Below are 15,719 nucleotides of genomic sequence, written 5' to 3'. Positions count from 1 at the left end.
AGCTAATACAGGAAACTTTTATGTAAGATTATGTCAAGTTAATACAGAAAAAACCAAACTGCATATAGAAGTTCTAAGAGGCACATTAGAGGATACCAAGCATCCTTCTACCTGATCCCCTTGTATTTATAACTCTGTTTCCTCTTGATAATCAGAATTGCCCAAGACAAATATAAGAACATCTTTTTTTTTTTTTTTTTGGTTAAATGGCACAAGAAGCCCCAAAGGATCAGGTGGCAGCCTCAACTTCCAATTCTATGAAACCATTTTTGTCATAAACCAGAAGAATTAAAGTTCCAACATAAGGGAGACAAAAAACTTCATGAGTTGTTTACCAGGTGTCATAGCGAGAGTTGCCCCCTCAGTTTCACTTCTTGTACCCTAGACCAGTGAGTTCTGTCTGTGGAAGAAACAGCACCACACATTAGTCACAGGCTTAAAGCATATACCAATCCATACACCACCTCGCAAGGTGTTATCTCTCAAACTGAGTCTTCAATTTTCCATTTCACCTTCCTATGAAGGCAGAGATTTCTGACTGATGAGATATATGACAAGACCAAATATTCCTGTGGGTATAGACCTTGCTTCACTTCTTCCACATTGACTTAATTTCTTTGTCACAAGCAATGTATTTTGGGGTCCCATGCCCATGAATAAGACATTTACTACATCCATGGGGTGTGTGTGTGTGTGTGTTGTGGGGAGAATCTGTTGATAAAAGCATTGAATCAGTAAGGAAAAATCTATAACCAGAGGAGCATCTATTCCAGTGTCTCTTGTCCCTGCCCTGTTGGAAGGGACCAAAAATAAATCTACCTGCAACCAGGTAGCAGGTGAGGGCCCCTAAAGTACGACACTATCCTAGGGGTTTAGCGTTGATCTTCCTTACTGGGAAGTTGGGCACTCCATAGTGTCGGTCTAAACTCGGTAAGAAGAAGCGTGTATCACTGAGTCAAAATACAGCCTCCATCCCTTCCACACAACCACTTTGTCCCACAGAGCAACTATGGAACATTGGGGAAATAAGCTGTCACTGTGTCCACTTAGATTTTTTAAACAGCTTTATTGAGATATAATTCACACATGTTACAATTTACCCTTATAACATATACAATTTAATGGTTTTTAGTGTGTTGACGAATTTGTACAACCATCTCTAACAGTCAATTTTACAACATTTTTGTCACATCAATAAGAAACTTCATATCCTTTGGCTGTCTCTTTCCAGTCCCCCCATTCCCTCAGCCCCCAGGCCTAGGCAACCACTAACCTACTTTCTGTCTCTATAGAGTCTCCTGTTATAGATGGAGTCATATAATATTTGGTCTTTCATGGCTGGCTTCTTTCACTTAACAAGTTTTCAAGGTTCATCCAGGTTGTGGCTTGTATCAGTATTTCATTCCTTTCTGTGACCAAACATATTCCATTATAAGGATATGCCACACACTGCTTATCCCTTCCTCAGTTGATGAACATTCAGGTAGTTTCTACCTTTTCACTGTTATAAATAATGCTGCTATAAACACCTTACCAATCCTATTGATTATAGCCTTCCTAGTGGGTATGAAATGGTATCTCATGTGATTTTGATTTACATTTCCTTGTTAATTAAGAATATTGAGCATCTTTTTATATGTTTATTGGCTACTTTTATATCTTCCTTGGAGCATTATCCATGGAGAACCTTTGTCCATTTTAAAAATTGATTGCTTTTTTTATTTTATTTTAATTATTTATTTATTTATTTTTCTTTTTGAGACAGAGTCTCACTCTGTCACCTGAGCTAGAGTACCATGGCATTATTCTAGCTCATGCCAACCTCAAGCTCCTGGGCTTAAGCAATCCTCCTGCCTCAGCCTCACGGGTAGGTGGGATTACAGGCGCACGCCGTGACGCCTGGCTAATTTTTCTATTTTTAGTAGAGACAGTGGTCTCATTCTTGCTCAGGCTAGTCTTGAACTCCTGACTTCAAGTGATCCTCCTGCCTAGCCTCCCAGAGTGCTGTCCTTTTATTTTAGAGTTGTAAGAGTTCTTTATATATTCTGGATATCAGTCTCTTATCAGATATATGATTTTCAGATGCATTCTTTCATTCTGTGGGTTGTCTTTTCACTTTCTCAATGGTGCCACTTGAAGCACAAAATTTTGATGAAATCCAATTTATTTATTTTTTCTTTTGTTCCTTGTGCTTTTGTGTCATATCTAAGAATCCTTTGCCATATCCAAGATCATGAAAATTTATCCTATGCTTTCTTCTAAGAGTTTTATAGTTTTATCCTTACATTTAAGTCTTTGATTCATTTGACTTAATTTTTATATATGGTGTGAGGTAAGGGTCCAATATCGTTTCATTGCCTATGACTATCCAGTTGCCCCAACACCGTTTGTTGAAATGATCCCTACTGAATGATCTTGGCACATTTTTTGAAAATCAATTGACCATTGAAGTGTGGTTTATTTCCAGACTCTCAATTCTATTCCATTGATCTATACATCTGTCATTGTGCCAGCAGCACACTGTTTTGATTACCATTGCTTTATAGTAAGTTTTGAAATTGGGAATTGTGAGCCCTCCTACTTTGTTCTTCTTTTTCAAGATTATTTTGGCTATTATGGGTCCCTTGCAATTCCACATACACCCAAATTTTTTAAGGCCTTCTTTCACTTGGTGCCTTTTGCTTTGCATTAATATGGCCACAGAAATATTTACATTCTGGATCTTAGTAAAGATCATGAGATTGCCCTCTCTGGAGATAAGGTAAACTAAAACCACCAAATATAGTTGAACAATAGCCCAAAGCCACAACATCTGACACTGGTCACATAGACCCAAGCCCAACCACCAAACCTGCTGGCCCTTTAAAAAGCTCTGTATTTCTGCTTAAAGGCAGGATGATGATCTTTTGATACACTAGTTTTCTGCCCTCCTCATTTGCCAGCAAATTAATAAACTTCTCTCCCCTTTTCCTCAAACCACTTGTTCTTGTTCTTTGTTCTCACTGATTTGGCCTCGGGGACAAGTACCGAAACTTTCAGTAACACTCTAACAAATTATTAATAAAAAGACAGACAACCAATTAAAAAATTGGCAAAAGACTTGAAGAGGCTTTTCAGAAAAGTGGATATCCAAATGACCAATAAACATATGAAAGGGTGCTTAATTTCATTAGCAGGGAACTACAACTTAAAAACACAGTGAATTGGTATTATATCCTTACCAGAATGGCTGACATAAAAATTATAAAAATAATAATGCTAAGTGTTAGAGAGAATGTAGAAAAATGGGAACTTTCATATATTGCTGAAGGGACTATAAATTGGTATATCCACTGAGGAAAACTGTTGGGCAGTATCTATAAAAACTAAACATAATAAACCCTATTACCAACATTCTATTTTTAGATATAGACTCAACAAAATGCATGTTCCCCAAAAGACACATACAAGAATGTTCATAGCAATATTTTTCATAATTCACTCAGCTAAAAACTGGAAACAACCTAAGTCTGTGAATAATACAATGAATAAATTATGATATTTATACAATTAAATATCATATAGCAATCAAAAGAACAAACTGTTGATACATACAACATGGATGAATATATCTATGTGTGTACATATACATTATACATATACACATATATATTAGATACTACAGACTGATTGGCTTAACCAACAGTTCATTTTCCCACAGTTCCGGAGGATAGAAGTCCAAGATCAAGGTTTCAGCAGATTCAGTTTCTTTAAGGCCTCGGTCCTTGGCTTGTAGATGGCCACCTTCCTGCTATATCTTCATATGGTCTTTACTCTTTGCACTTGTATGTCTATGTCCTAATCTCTTATGGGACAACAGTCATATTGCATTTGGGCCCGCCCGTACTACCCATATGACCTCATTTTACCTTAATTACCTCTGTAGAAGCCCTATCTCCAAATATAGTCACATTATGAGGTACTAGGGATTAAGACTTCAAAATATGAATTAGAGGGAGGGGCACAACTCAGACTATAACTGTTTGCAAAAGCCAAAAACAAGGATGAGGTGTAGTAAAAGGAAAATGACTTTATTCCAGAGCTAGCAGTGGAGAAATGGCCAGAGCTCATGCCTCAGAGAAAGCACTTCTAAGTCTTGAGCTGAGGGTAGGGGTTTAAAAAGGGAATTTGGTATGAAGGGCATGCAGGAGTGGCAAGGAGGTGCTGGTCAACACGATGACACTATGGAATTATTGTCCACCTGGTGAATGGGCTGGTGATATCTCAAAGGCTATTTATCTATAGATTAACAGGTATTAATCAAGGAGATTACCTTGAGGTAATCTGGTGGAGTTCTGGATTGTTTGGAGACACAGTCTCTGCAACTTCTAAACAAGCACATAATTAGATGGGGGAACTTGAGCAAGGAAGTACCTGGTGGAAAGAAAGAGGGTAAAGTCAGTATTTCCTCACTGAGAAATGGGCAGGAAAATTTGAAAATGGGGTCTGCACTGGTTACATAACTATATTGTATATATGTTACCAAAAGCTCAGCACTTGTCCCTGAGGCCACATCAGAAGAATGAGGAAGAGGAAAGAGAAGTTTATTAATTTGCTGACAAATGAGAAGGTTGGCAGACTCCCATCTCAAAGTACCAACATCCTGCCTCTGAGCAGGAATACAGAGCTTTTAAAAGGGGAGTTTTCAGGTTCAGGCTATTGCTGTTCAACTATAGTTGATCGTTCTGGTTCATTTCATTTTTGGCTAAGACAATATCGTGACCCCTGCCCAGACAATTCCTTTGAGCCATCTCCTATGGTACAAAGAACAAAGGACACTCTCCTACTCCTCCCGAGCACTGGCCTGAGGCAGGGATGCATGTTTTAATTCCAAAAAGGAATTAAATTGTACATCAATTAGTAGATTTTTTTAATTGACACTGAAGCTACCTTTTCTGTCCTCAACTCTAGGACAGCGGAGGTTTTAGAGAGACAGAAAACATTTTTACCCCTTTTCAGGCCATTCCCCCTGTTACATATTCCCCACTGTCAATTTTACCCTTCCATATCTATGGGAGGATGGGCAACATAGTTATTGAGCTACTTCCTGCTGAATTGGGGTGAAGTTTTAAGTGGAAGGTTTGTACATTTTTACATCCGCTTAAACAGATGTTTTAGATTGCATAAAAGCTGGCCCATCCACTGGGGTTTGGGATCCTCCTCTTCCCTAGGGCACCTCTTTACTCTGGTATGGTGAATTGGACCAAGGTTTCACTTCTGACAATTTCAATGAGGTGAGTCGTTAGAAGAATTTCACAGGGTCCCTTCCACCTCTCTGTCAGTTGTTGTTTGGATCCTTGTTCCTTCCAGGCTTTAAGCAGCACCTGGTCTCCTGGTTTAAAGGGGTGTAGCGGTGCTTCCAGCTGAAGCAAGGACCGAAAACAGGCAAACGCATGTATAGTGATTAGTATCTGCCTTATTTGTTTAATATATTGCTTTACTCTGTTTTCTTCATTTATGACTATGTTACCATACCTACTTTGGGGTGCTACAAAGAGTCTCCCATAAACTATTTCACAGAAGCTAAACTTCTAGGGGCTACCCGTATCTGGAGGAGGGTGAGCAATACCTTATCCCACTTCAAGTGGGTTTCCTGCATTAATTTTGCTATGTTCCTCTTTAAATTATGATTTATTTTTCCCATTTTTCCCATAGATTGAGGTCTCCAGGATGCATATAATTTCCATACTTGCTGAGTTCCCTCTGATATAAAGGAGGGTCCATTATCATTCTATATGGAGAAAGTCCATACCTTGGAATAAGTTCTAAGGATTCAAGTGACTTCAGACACTTTCTCTGTTTGGGTAGGATAAGTTTCTACCCATCCTGAGAAGGTCTCTTTTTCCCTCTGGATAACTGAAGAGCTCTGGTTAAAGCAATCAGCTCAGTTTTCTGGGCTGAAGTCCCAGGTGAAAAGGTCCCAAACTGGCTCTCATACTGACTGATATGACAGATCCATCCTGCTAGAACAGACATCCTCCAGAACCTCTAAACAGTCATGCTGCAGAGGCTCATTCTCTTCAGCTGGTGACAGGGTGGCAGGATTAAGAGTAGACACAATCTTTAATTTAACATTGGGATTATCCAAAAGGATTGTGTGGTATTTTCCCAGCCTTTCTGCAGTCAGCCAATAACCCCCCTTCTGTTCTAATAAAGTTGGAACCTGGTGGGGTGCATACACTGCAATAGGCTGTCCCAAAGTGAATTTTTTGACCTTGTGCAACAGGTCCCAAGTAGCTGCTACTGCCCAGAGGCAAGGAGGCCATCCTCTCATAGTATTATCCAGCTGCTTTGACAAATATACCGCTGGCCATGGGATGTTTCTCAGCATCTGCACTAGGACTCCAAGGCCCATTCCTTGTTTTTCATGATGCGCAATTTAAACTATTTTTACAAGTCAGGCAACCACAAAGCAGGGGCAGTCAAAAGATTCTGCTTTAGTCTCTCAAAGGCATTTTGACAGTCAGTGGTCCAGATCAAAGGTTCTGTATCTGTCCCTTTAAGGGCTTCATATAAGGGCTTTGCTATCAGCCCAAGGTTTAGGATCCAGATGCAACAGAACCCTGCCATTCCTAGGAATTCATGCAGTTGCCTTTTATTTCTGGGCACCTTAAGATTCAAGATGACTTCCTTTCAGTCTGACATTAGGCTGCGGGTTCCCTTGCTAATTTGAAATCCCAAATAAGTAACTCACTGTTTCCAAATCTGTGCCCTTTTAGGTGACACTTTAAGCTAGATGATTTAGCATAGCCACTGTATTTGCAAGACAATGATTATAATCAGGGCTGGCTATAAGTATATCATCCATATATTGTGACAGAATCCCTGATCCAATTGCAGTTTCCACAAGTCTTTTACCAAGTTCTCACCAAACAAGGAGAGTTTTTAAACCCCTGAGGCACAGTCCAGCAGTACCTTGATGTCATCCTAGTCTCAGGATTCTGCCATTCAAATGAAAAAAAAGGGTTGAGTCTTCTTTTCCAAAGGAATGCAAAAGAAAGTGCCTTTTAAACCTAGAACCGAATACCATTCATAGTCGCCTGGTGTTGTTGTCAATAGAGTATATGGGTTTAGTACTACAGGGTGTATATGTCTTGTACAATATCGTTAATAGCATGTAGATCCTGCATGAATCTATACTCAGTGGTGTGGGGCTTCTTGACAGGTAAAATTGGTGTATTATGGGGTACCAACAGGGACAAATTAGTCCATGCTCCAGAAATCTGTTCAATATAGGTTGGATTCCTTCCAATGCTTCCTTTTAAGGGGGTATTGTTTTCTATGAGTGTGTGAAGCCCCTTCTTTTAACAAAGTGATAATTGGTGTGTTTCACTCTTTGGTAGACCTCAGAGGGGACAGAATTTGCTGCTGTTTCTTTGTGAGTAGACATTGAAACCAGAGAGCAGTTTCAGGTGGGACCTGTAGGTGGAGCTGTTTCTTCTCTGGAGTAAAGGTTACTTGGGCATTCAACTTGCTTAACAAATCTCAGCCTAGGAGAGGTATTGGACCGTCTGGCATGTATAAGAAACTGTGTCTCAGTTTCTGTTCTCCCAGTTGGCACTCAAGAGGTTGGAGCATGGGTCGTTGCTGAGTCTGACCAACGAGTCACCCCAACAACTGCCAGCATGTCTTCACTAAGGGAAGTTAATTCAGAGTATAGCACAGAAAAGATAGCTCTAGTGTCAATTAAAAAATCCACTAATTGAGTCCCCACTGTCAATTTTACCTGGGGCTCCTATGGGGATATTTGGATTGGAGCTTTCAGTGAGGCATGGAGCCTCACTAAAGGCCTCTCATTCATCATCCGAGTCCCAGACTTGAAAGGCCATTTGCTCTCCTGGGGTTTTCTTATTACCTGGAGCCCTTTGCACCTTTGGGCAGTGCTCTTTCCAACGTCCTTCCTCTTTACAAAAAGCGCACTGGTTGTGCCTCACTCTGGAGTGGCCTTTTCCACCCTTTGTTTTTGACTGTCTCAAAGGACCCTTGGTTGGCACAGCTAACAGAACACGCACAGGTTTCAGTTTCTGTTTTTTCCTGGTGTTACATACTTTGAAGGTGATGTCAACCAGCTGGAAGGGATTCATGCCAATTGCTCCTTCCATGCACTGCAGCCTTCTCCTCATATCTGGAGCAGTCTGCCCCATAAAAGTCATATTAGCCATGCGCATGTTTTCAGGGGCATCTGGATCTGCATCGGTATATTTCCAATATGCCTGATAGATCCATTCCAAAAATCAAAGGGATCCTCATTAGCTGTTTGCTATAACTCCTGGACCTTGTTTAAACTCCTCTGTCTGGGCACTCCCCTCTGGAGGCCTGCCAGAATACACTTTCGGTAATGATTTGTTCTCACACTGCCTATGTCGGTATTAGGATTTCAGTTTAGTTCTGCCATTGGGATGGCAGCATTGGAGTCTGGGATTTGATTAGGATCCTTGCCATAGAGACGCTGTGCCTCCATGGCCTTGTCTTCACTAGCCTATGCTCATCTGCAGTACGTAATATATTCAGTAAGGTCTGTATGTCCACCCAAGTGGGATGGTGCATCGCAAAGATGGTTGTAAACAACTCCATCATTCTCTGGGGGTACTCTGTGCAAGTTGGGTTTGCGTTTTTTCAATTCAATAAATCCGAGGTGGAAAATGGGGTGCAAGTCCAATAATACCCTGCCAGCTGTCCTTTCACTTTTTCAAGCCTCCTGTGGGTACTGCCACAATGGTAATCACCCTGCTCCAGCTATGGGCGCCCTCTGGCTAAATTGAGTGCCCTGCTGGCTCTTGCAGGGGGGAGACCATTCCCATTTCCAAATCATAACCTGGAGGACATAGGATCGAGGAATCGGTCCCAGCCGATCCCTCCCTGACCGTGGGCCCTTCCACCAATGGTGGAGGGTGTGGGGTGGGAGTGCAATGGTGGGAGATGAGGTGTGCTGAAATTTGGGTTGAAAGTGTTCATGAGGAATAACCTGGCTAATTTCTCCTCAATTTTGTCATCTGGGGTCTGGCTCCCCTCCCCAACTATGGGCGGAGGTTTCCTTTGCACCATTAACTTTGTCCCAGGCCTTTCAGTCTCTTTATTATGCAATTACATAAAAGACTGTACATATGGGATCCCATTGACCTGACATTTGACAAAATAATTCCAGTTGTAAAATAGTATAATAATTTAAGGTTCCGTTCAATGGCTACTTCTCCTCACACCCCAACACATACATTGGCCAGGTGGTATTACAATAATACATCATTCTTTATTCAGATATAGGTTCATGGCTATAAATTGACCATTCAACCAAAATTCTTCCCAAGGGACTTTCAGATGGAACAGAAATGGAGCCTCCCATGTTAGGAAAAATCTCACAAACAATATAGGGAATTCCCAACACAAACAATCTAAAATTCCAAGGCCTGTCAATCAAATGGGGATCCAAAGGGGATAAATGCCACCCCAAACTGTGCCTCCACGACCCCAAGTGGCACCTCCAAACAAATGTCCTGCCACAGGGCTGGAAGGTTCAAAGCCCTCCCCAAATGGATGGCCTGGTCTCCCTGTTCCCTGGGAACTGCAAATGAGCTCCAAATCTGAACCAGCTTCACTAGTTCCAGTCAACCTCATGACTTCCACCCCAAACAGTGCCTCCAAACAAATGCTGTGCTATAGGGCTCCAAACGAATGCCCTGCCACAGAGCTGGAAGGTTCAAAACCCTCCCCAAATGGGTGGAATCAAGGTTCTTGGCATGCACGCTGGGGAACTTACTCATAAAAATGTCCGAGACTGTCTGGACATTTCTAGATCCATTTCCTTCTCCCCAGTAAGGTTCAGGTAGCTAGGAGCTGCATCTGATTCTGAGGAGGCAGAGACGGAAGCTCCCCTAGAGTTAAACAGGCTCTGGCAGCTGCTGCAGTGGTTCCTCTCTCTCTCACCCAAAAAGATGGTCCTTTTCCCAGCAGAGACCCACGGCTTGACCCAGGGCTGCTCCCTGCCTCTTGCAGCTGTGGCCACAGTCACAGGATGCCGTTCCGACAGGGTGCTGATGAGCCCACCCAGGGACACCTAATTCTGTTACCAAAAGCCTTGTCCCCAAGGCCACATCAGAAGAACAAGGACAAGTGGTTTGAGGAAAAGGAAAGAGAAGTTTATTAATTTGCCGGAAAGTGAGGAGGTTGGCAGACTCCTCTCTTAAAGTACCAATGTCCTCTTTCTGAGCAGGTACAGAGCTATCAAAGGTTCTGATTCATCCCATCTTTGGCTAAGACAATCTTATGACCTCTGCCTGGACAATTCCCTTGAGCCATCTCCTGTGGTTCAAAGAACTAAGGACACTCCCCTGTCCCTCCCAACCACTGGCCTGGAACAGGGATGCAGGTTTCAATTACCAAAAGGAGTGGGTGAGGTTTTAGAGAGACAGAAAACATTTTTACCCTTTTTCAGGCCATTCCCCCTATTGCACACATATTTAAATGAAAGAAGTCAGACACAAAAAAAAACATATATTGCATGATGCCAAAACTAATCTATATGACAATAGAAGTCAGAACAATTGTGGCTACCTTCTGGTGTTGAGTAATTGGAGGAAACATAAAGGAGGCTTCTGGCATGCTTATAATGTTCTGTTTCTTGATCTGGGTGGTACCCATACAGGAGTGTTTATTATAAAGATTTTTGAGCCAAATCTTTACAATTTATTTATTTATCTGTATCTATTTTATAGGTCAATAAAAAATTCATTTAAAATTTAAAAATTCACCTAGCACTCTGAGAGGCCAAGGCAGGAGGATTGCTTGAGCTCAGGAGTTCAAGACCAGCGTGAGCAAGAGCAAGACAGCATCTCTACTAAAAATAGAAAAATTAGCCAGGCATCATGGGGTGCACCTGTAGTCCCAGCTACTTGGGAGGCTGAGGCAGGAGGATCACTTGAGCCCAGGAGTTTGAGGTTGTAGTGAGCTACCATGACATCACTGCACTTTAACTAGGGCAACAGAGCAAGACTCTGTCTCCAAAAAAAAAAAAAATTAAAAATTCAAACCAAAGCTAAAAAAAGAAAGTCTAACTTTTAAACATGTGCTCAAAATGAAAACACAAGCACCAGATCAACATAAATAAGTTTGGAAGGAACAAGCACTTACCTGGCCAGCACTTCAAGCATTTGTAATATTAGAAGCAGAAAATAAAATGAATATGTTTAATAATATAGCAGAGGAGATAAAAACATAATCAGAGGACAAAATATTATTGGTTTTAAAACCAGATTGATTGAAAAAGATCTAAATAAACCCCACAGAAATGAAAAATATATAATCAATCATTGAAGTTTTTTAAAAATTTAATTTTTAGATGGTTAAAGATCAGATTAGACATGATTGAGGAGACAATTGGTGGCGTGGAGGACAAGTCTACAGAAATCATTCAAAGTGCAACAATGAGAAGAAAAAGATGAAACAAATAAAAGAGGTTGAGATACATGGAGAACAGAAGTAAAAATTATAACAAATGATGGATTGAAATTCCACAAGAAAAACGTGTGTGTGTGTGTGTGTGTATGTGTGTTTGTGTGTTAGTGTATAGAGAAAGAGAGAGAGAGAAGGGCTAATTTTCAAGAATTATAAAAGATATAAATCTATAAACAGAAAATTATAATAAATACCAAACAAGGAAACAACCAAATCCATACCTAACAATATAGTGACTCTGGGGACCATTAAAGTGATTATCTATTAATAATTTTCTTTCCTAGTTACTAATGATCTGATTATTGGTAACAAAATACATGAACCAAAATTCCTCTCCTTTGATTCTTCCAGTATTGTTCCATAGGATATGACATCATCTTGCCGAATTAATTTTATAGCTACAAGTCTTCAAATGGTTCTAGAGCTGCTTTGAGATTTTACGTCCTTAGAGGCCTATATAATATTTGCCTGAACTTTATGATCGCCCCTCAAATAACTTTTCATGCTTCATTTTCCAAAACAATCACAGAGGGCTATGGAAATGATTAATGAATGTCCTCTTAAAGCTGAAATAGAAATTATCAGTCTTTGTGAATAAAAAGTTATATTCAAAGAAACTTCTCAGACATTCGTGATTTAGATGTCAACAATATCTCTTGATAATGATGATTTTTGCCACATTTCGGAATTTAATGATGATTTGTCATTATGCATAATGTGTCTGTGTGCAATACATTTTTTTAATGATTTGTCAAATTTTCCTGTTCTTTCTCTAGCAAAAATAGATCCCCCAGTCATGAATATAACCCAAGTGAATGGATCTTTGCTGGTGACTCTCCATGCTCCAAATTTGCCATATAGAGACCAAAAGGGGAAAAACATATCTATGGAAAATTACTATGAATTAGTATATCGTGTTTTTATAATTAACAATTCACTAGAAAAGGTAAGTTCAGATGAATTGATAAGGTTAGTATTTTTTTCTTTTGTTTATTTAAGTAACGTTTTGGCCATATTCTATGTTCTGTCTTTTGCTACACTATCTCCTCTTATTTTTCTCTTATCTTTTTAAAATTCCTTCTTACTTCCACCATCATTGATCAACAGCTAGTGCTCACATCCCCATCAAAATTTGTATATGTGTGCGCGCATGCGTGTGCATGTGTGCACATGTGTGTGTGCACACGTGTGTGTGTCTTCGAGTACCTCAGCTTGTCTCTGCTTGGTCTTCCCTGCATATCTAAAGATTGGTATTAACGATACTTAATTCCATGTGACCATGACTATTCATTTTTATGGGCTTTACACACTTTATTTTAAAGTAGTTTTTGAATCACAGCATTATAAATTTGCACCAATTTTGTTATGATATTCTGTTCTGCCATCAGTGCCTATATCTGGGTTTGGTGGATAATTGAATGTTCCTTCTTTGGTGTCCATGTAAGATGGGATTCTTTTGGTTGTAAGGAGTGGAAATCCCATTCAAACTTATTTAGATACAAAAGAGGAACAGCGGGGAGTTTTATTAGGAGACAGATGAGCCGTCTCAGAGACCGGCAGAGCAGGAAATGGCGCGCTGGCAGGCTTTGCTGGGACTGGGATGGGGAAACGGGTGGGGAGCTCTGAAGGACCCTGCTCTGTTGGAGTTCCCGTCTCTCTGTGGCCACAGGCTGCACATCTACAGTCATCTCTGCGCATCTACTCCACCCTCCTCGCAGCACAGTTCAAATATGGAAAAAGAGACGCTGACCACAGGGTCATTCAGTCATCAGGGAGAAGTCATGTAGCACCTGAAGGCTGTTTGACCGGTCCCTTTACCAGGCTATGGCCTGGGACTCTGGGGAAGGAGGATGTGTCTGGGAAGGAACCTACAACCCGTCTACTGCAGCCACCGTGTGCTACCATGACCACGTACACCTTATTAATTTTAACAAAAATAGAGCAGTGACTTCCTGGCAAGCACTTATCATCTGATTTTTTTTCCCCTGTGTATAGGAGCAAAAGGTGTATGAAGGGGCTCACAGAGTTGTGGAAATCAAAGCTCTAGCACCTCGCTCTGGTTACTGTGCAGTGGCGGAAACATATCAGCCCATGTTAGACAGAAGCAGTCGGAGAAGTGAAGAGAGCTGCGTGGAAATTCCATGAGGTGGGACGGAGCGCTCCGCGCCGCGGCAGCCGAAAGCTCCCTGAGCGTGCGATGGCTCGTGTCTGAAGGATCTTACTTAGAACTGTTTTCATATTTTCTTAAAGCAGTGTTCACCGTTATGCTTCAGGGAACTTCTTTGTGTATCCATTCTTTATTTCTTTCTATATCATTTGTAAACTATACTTGAACAATACCCCCCAAAAAATTAGAATTTAAAGAAGAAGCAGAGAATATAAGGCTCTATGAAATACAGAACTTTATTTCTGTATGCAACATCCCTAATAACAATCTTAATTCTCCTAAGACAGCAAAATAAAAATTGAAGAGCCGAGCCATTTAATAAAATGTTGAAATAATTTTTTAAAAATAGTGTTACAGACTTAGTCCTGGAGCAATCCTTTTTCACTCTCTGTTGAGTCAGTTAAACTGACACAGATATACCATTTAAAAATTTTACCTAAAAAAAAGTTTTCATACATTTCTATTTTATGTGAGTATACTTTTTATATTTTTTATGAAAAATTTCTACTTAATGAATCAAAATTTTGTTTTAAATTCTGTTCTCTGTGAATTGGAACAGTAGTAGAAAATTCTCATGACCTCAGGATGAATATCTGAATTAAGTTTATCGACAACATCTAAATATTGAAGGAAGTCTACTCAACACAATTTTCCCTCATGTTACACATACATTAAAGATTTCTGTCTTTGTTTGGTTTTGTTTTGAATATTGTCTTAGAAGAAGTTGTCCTTAGTCTCAAAATTGGATACAATATCTTCCAGCAACAAAGAAGAAAAGAAACTTTAAGTCTATGCCACATTCATTACTCAACCCACTTTGCAAAGGGTCTCTTGCCAGTAGCACCTTCACAATCTCTGTACAGGTGGATCCATGAAGGACAGTTTGACTGGGGACAGTGGGGTCCAGGTAGAGAAGTCAGCTTGAAGCTGAAAGCACATGGTGGGTGGTAGGTTTGTTTGGGAGGAGGACTGGTATGGGCGGTGAAGACAGAGATTATAGGGCTAATCCAAGCTGGAACCTCCCTCACCTGCCGGCTCCCTCTCCTGAGTACACAGCCAGTGGCCTAAAGCTCAGTGTGAGCAACACAAAGTTGTCCCCTTTATGGGGACTCAGTCTCTATATGTTGTTAAGGTTATCTTTCTTGCGAGGAGACATGTATCGGAGAACATCTATACAATTCCTCATGAAAATTGCTCCAAAGTATAACAGAAATACAGTCAGTGCTTCTGGCTATATATTAATATAGTTACTCACAGTAATAAATAGATTAAAAGTATTCAGAAATGCATAGGAGGAGAGAATAAGAGAGCAAGAGCTAGAGAACTAGTTTCACGGCTTCCCATGTGGTCAGAAAACATTGAGCATAGACCTAGAGACTGAAAAAAATCACTTTTATGTCTGTTTTTGTATTATTATTATCATTACTATTTTGCTTACTACCTTTTGTCCTTTTAGGGGAGGGCGATGAATTAAGAGCAGTGGGTGGGTGGGGAGTGAGGATTGTGTGTGGCCAACAGCATTTAAGTGTATGAAATTCAGTAGTCCTGAAGCCTGACTTATAAGAAACAAAAAACATTTATGGTTGCTTCATGAAAGTTATTAGGTGGCATCAAGTTTTTTTCTATTTTGTTTGCCTTGCTTTGGTTTTGCTTGCGTGCTTAGGCAAGTACAAAATACTTTGTGAAAATCATAATGGTCACATTCTTCATTGTGTTAGGAGTATATTGTCGTACTATTTCAATAAATCTTTTAAATTTTTGTTTTGCATTCTGCAATATTTGTTATTTGGGCTTTTAAAAGAAGAATACAATGTTTAAGCCTGTCAGATAAAATCCCAATGAGAAATCATAGGCCACACTAAGTCTCAACCAGAAAGGAGCAAACAACATTGAACGGGAACTTTAGGCACTGGTTGAATTTGCCCTGTGATCAAACGATAATTCCACTCTTACAGCTGCTGGGGTCAAGAGCTTCAGGACCACCTTTGACTCCACCCTTCTCTCACATCCTATATTCAATACATCGATCAATTCTGCTGGATCTACTCCAAACTATGATGCTCAC

At 40.3% G+C, this 15,719-nt stretch overlaps 1 protein-coding gene across 1 annotated transcript in view; it reads left to right on the top strand.

Annotated features, from left to right (window-relative positions):
- IL22RA2 (interleukin 22 receptor, alpha 2) overlaps positions 1 to 13,638 on the top strand; it is a 28,939-nt gene extending 15,301 nt beyond the window's left edge. Inside the window, exons 4-5 of the mRNA XM_012665209.1 lie at positions 12,264 to 12,433; positions 13,483 to 13,638. Of these exons, the coding sequence (XP_012520663.1) occupies positions 12,264 to 12,433; positions 13,483 to 13,632 (320 nt within the window). The 3' untranslated portion in view covers positions 13,633 to 13,638. The remainder of the gene's footprint in view (positions 1 to 12,263; positions 12,434 to 13,482) is intronic.
- Positions 13,639 to 15,719: the final 2,081 nt, after the last annotated feature.

The sequence above is a fragment of the Propithecus coquereli genome, unplaced genomic scaffold, assembly GCF_000956105.1.
Source record: "Propithecus coquereli isolate 6110/MARCELLA unplaced genomic scaffold, Pcoq_1.0 Scaffold98, whole genome shotgun sequence".
NCBI classification, from domain to species: domain Eukaryota; kingdom Metazoa; phylum Chordata; class Mammalia; order Primates; family Indriidae; genus Propithecus; species Propithecus coquereli.
This window is presented reverse-complemented; position numbering and strand designations above follow the sequence as displayed.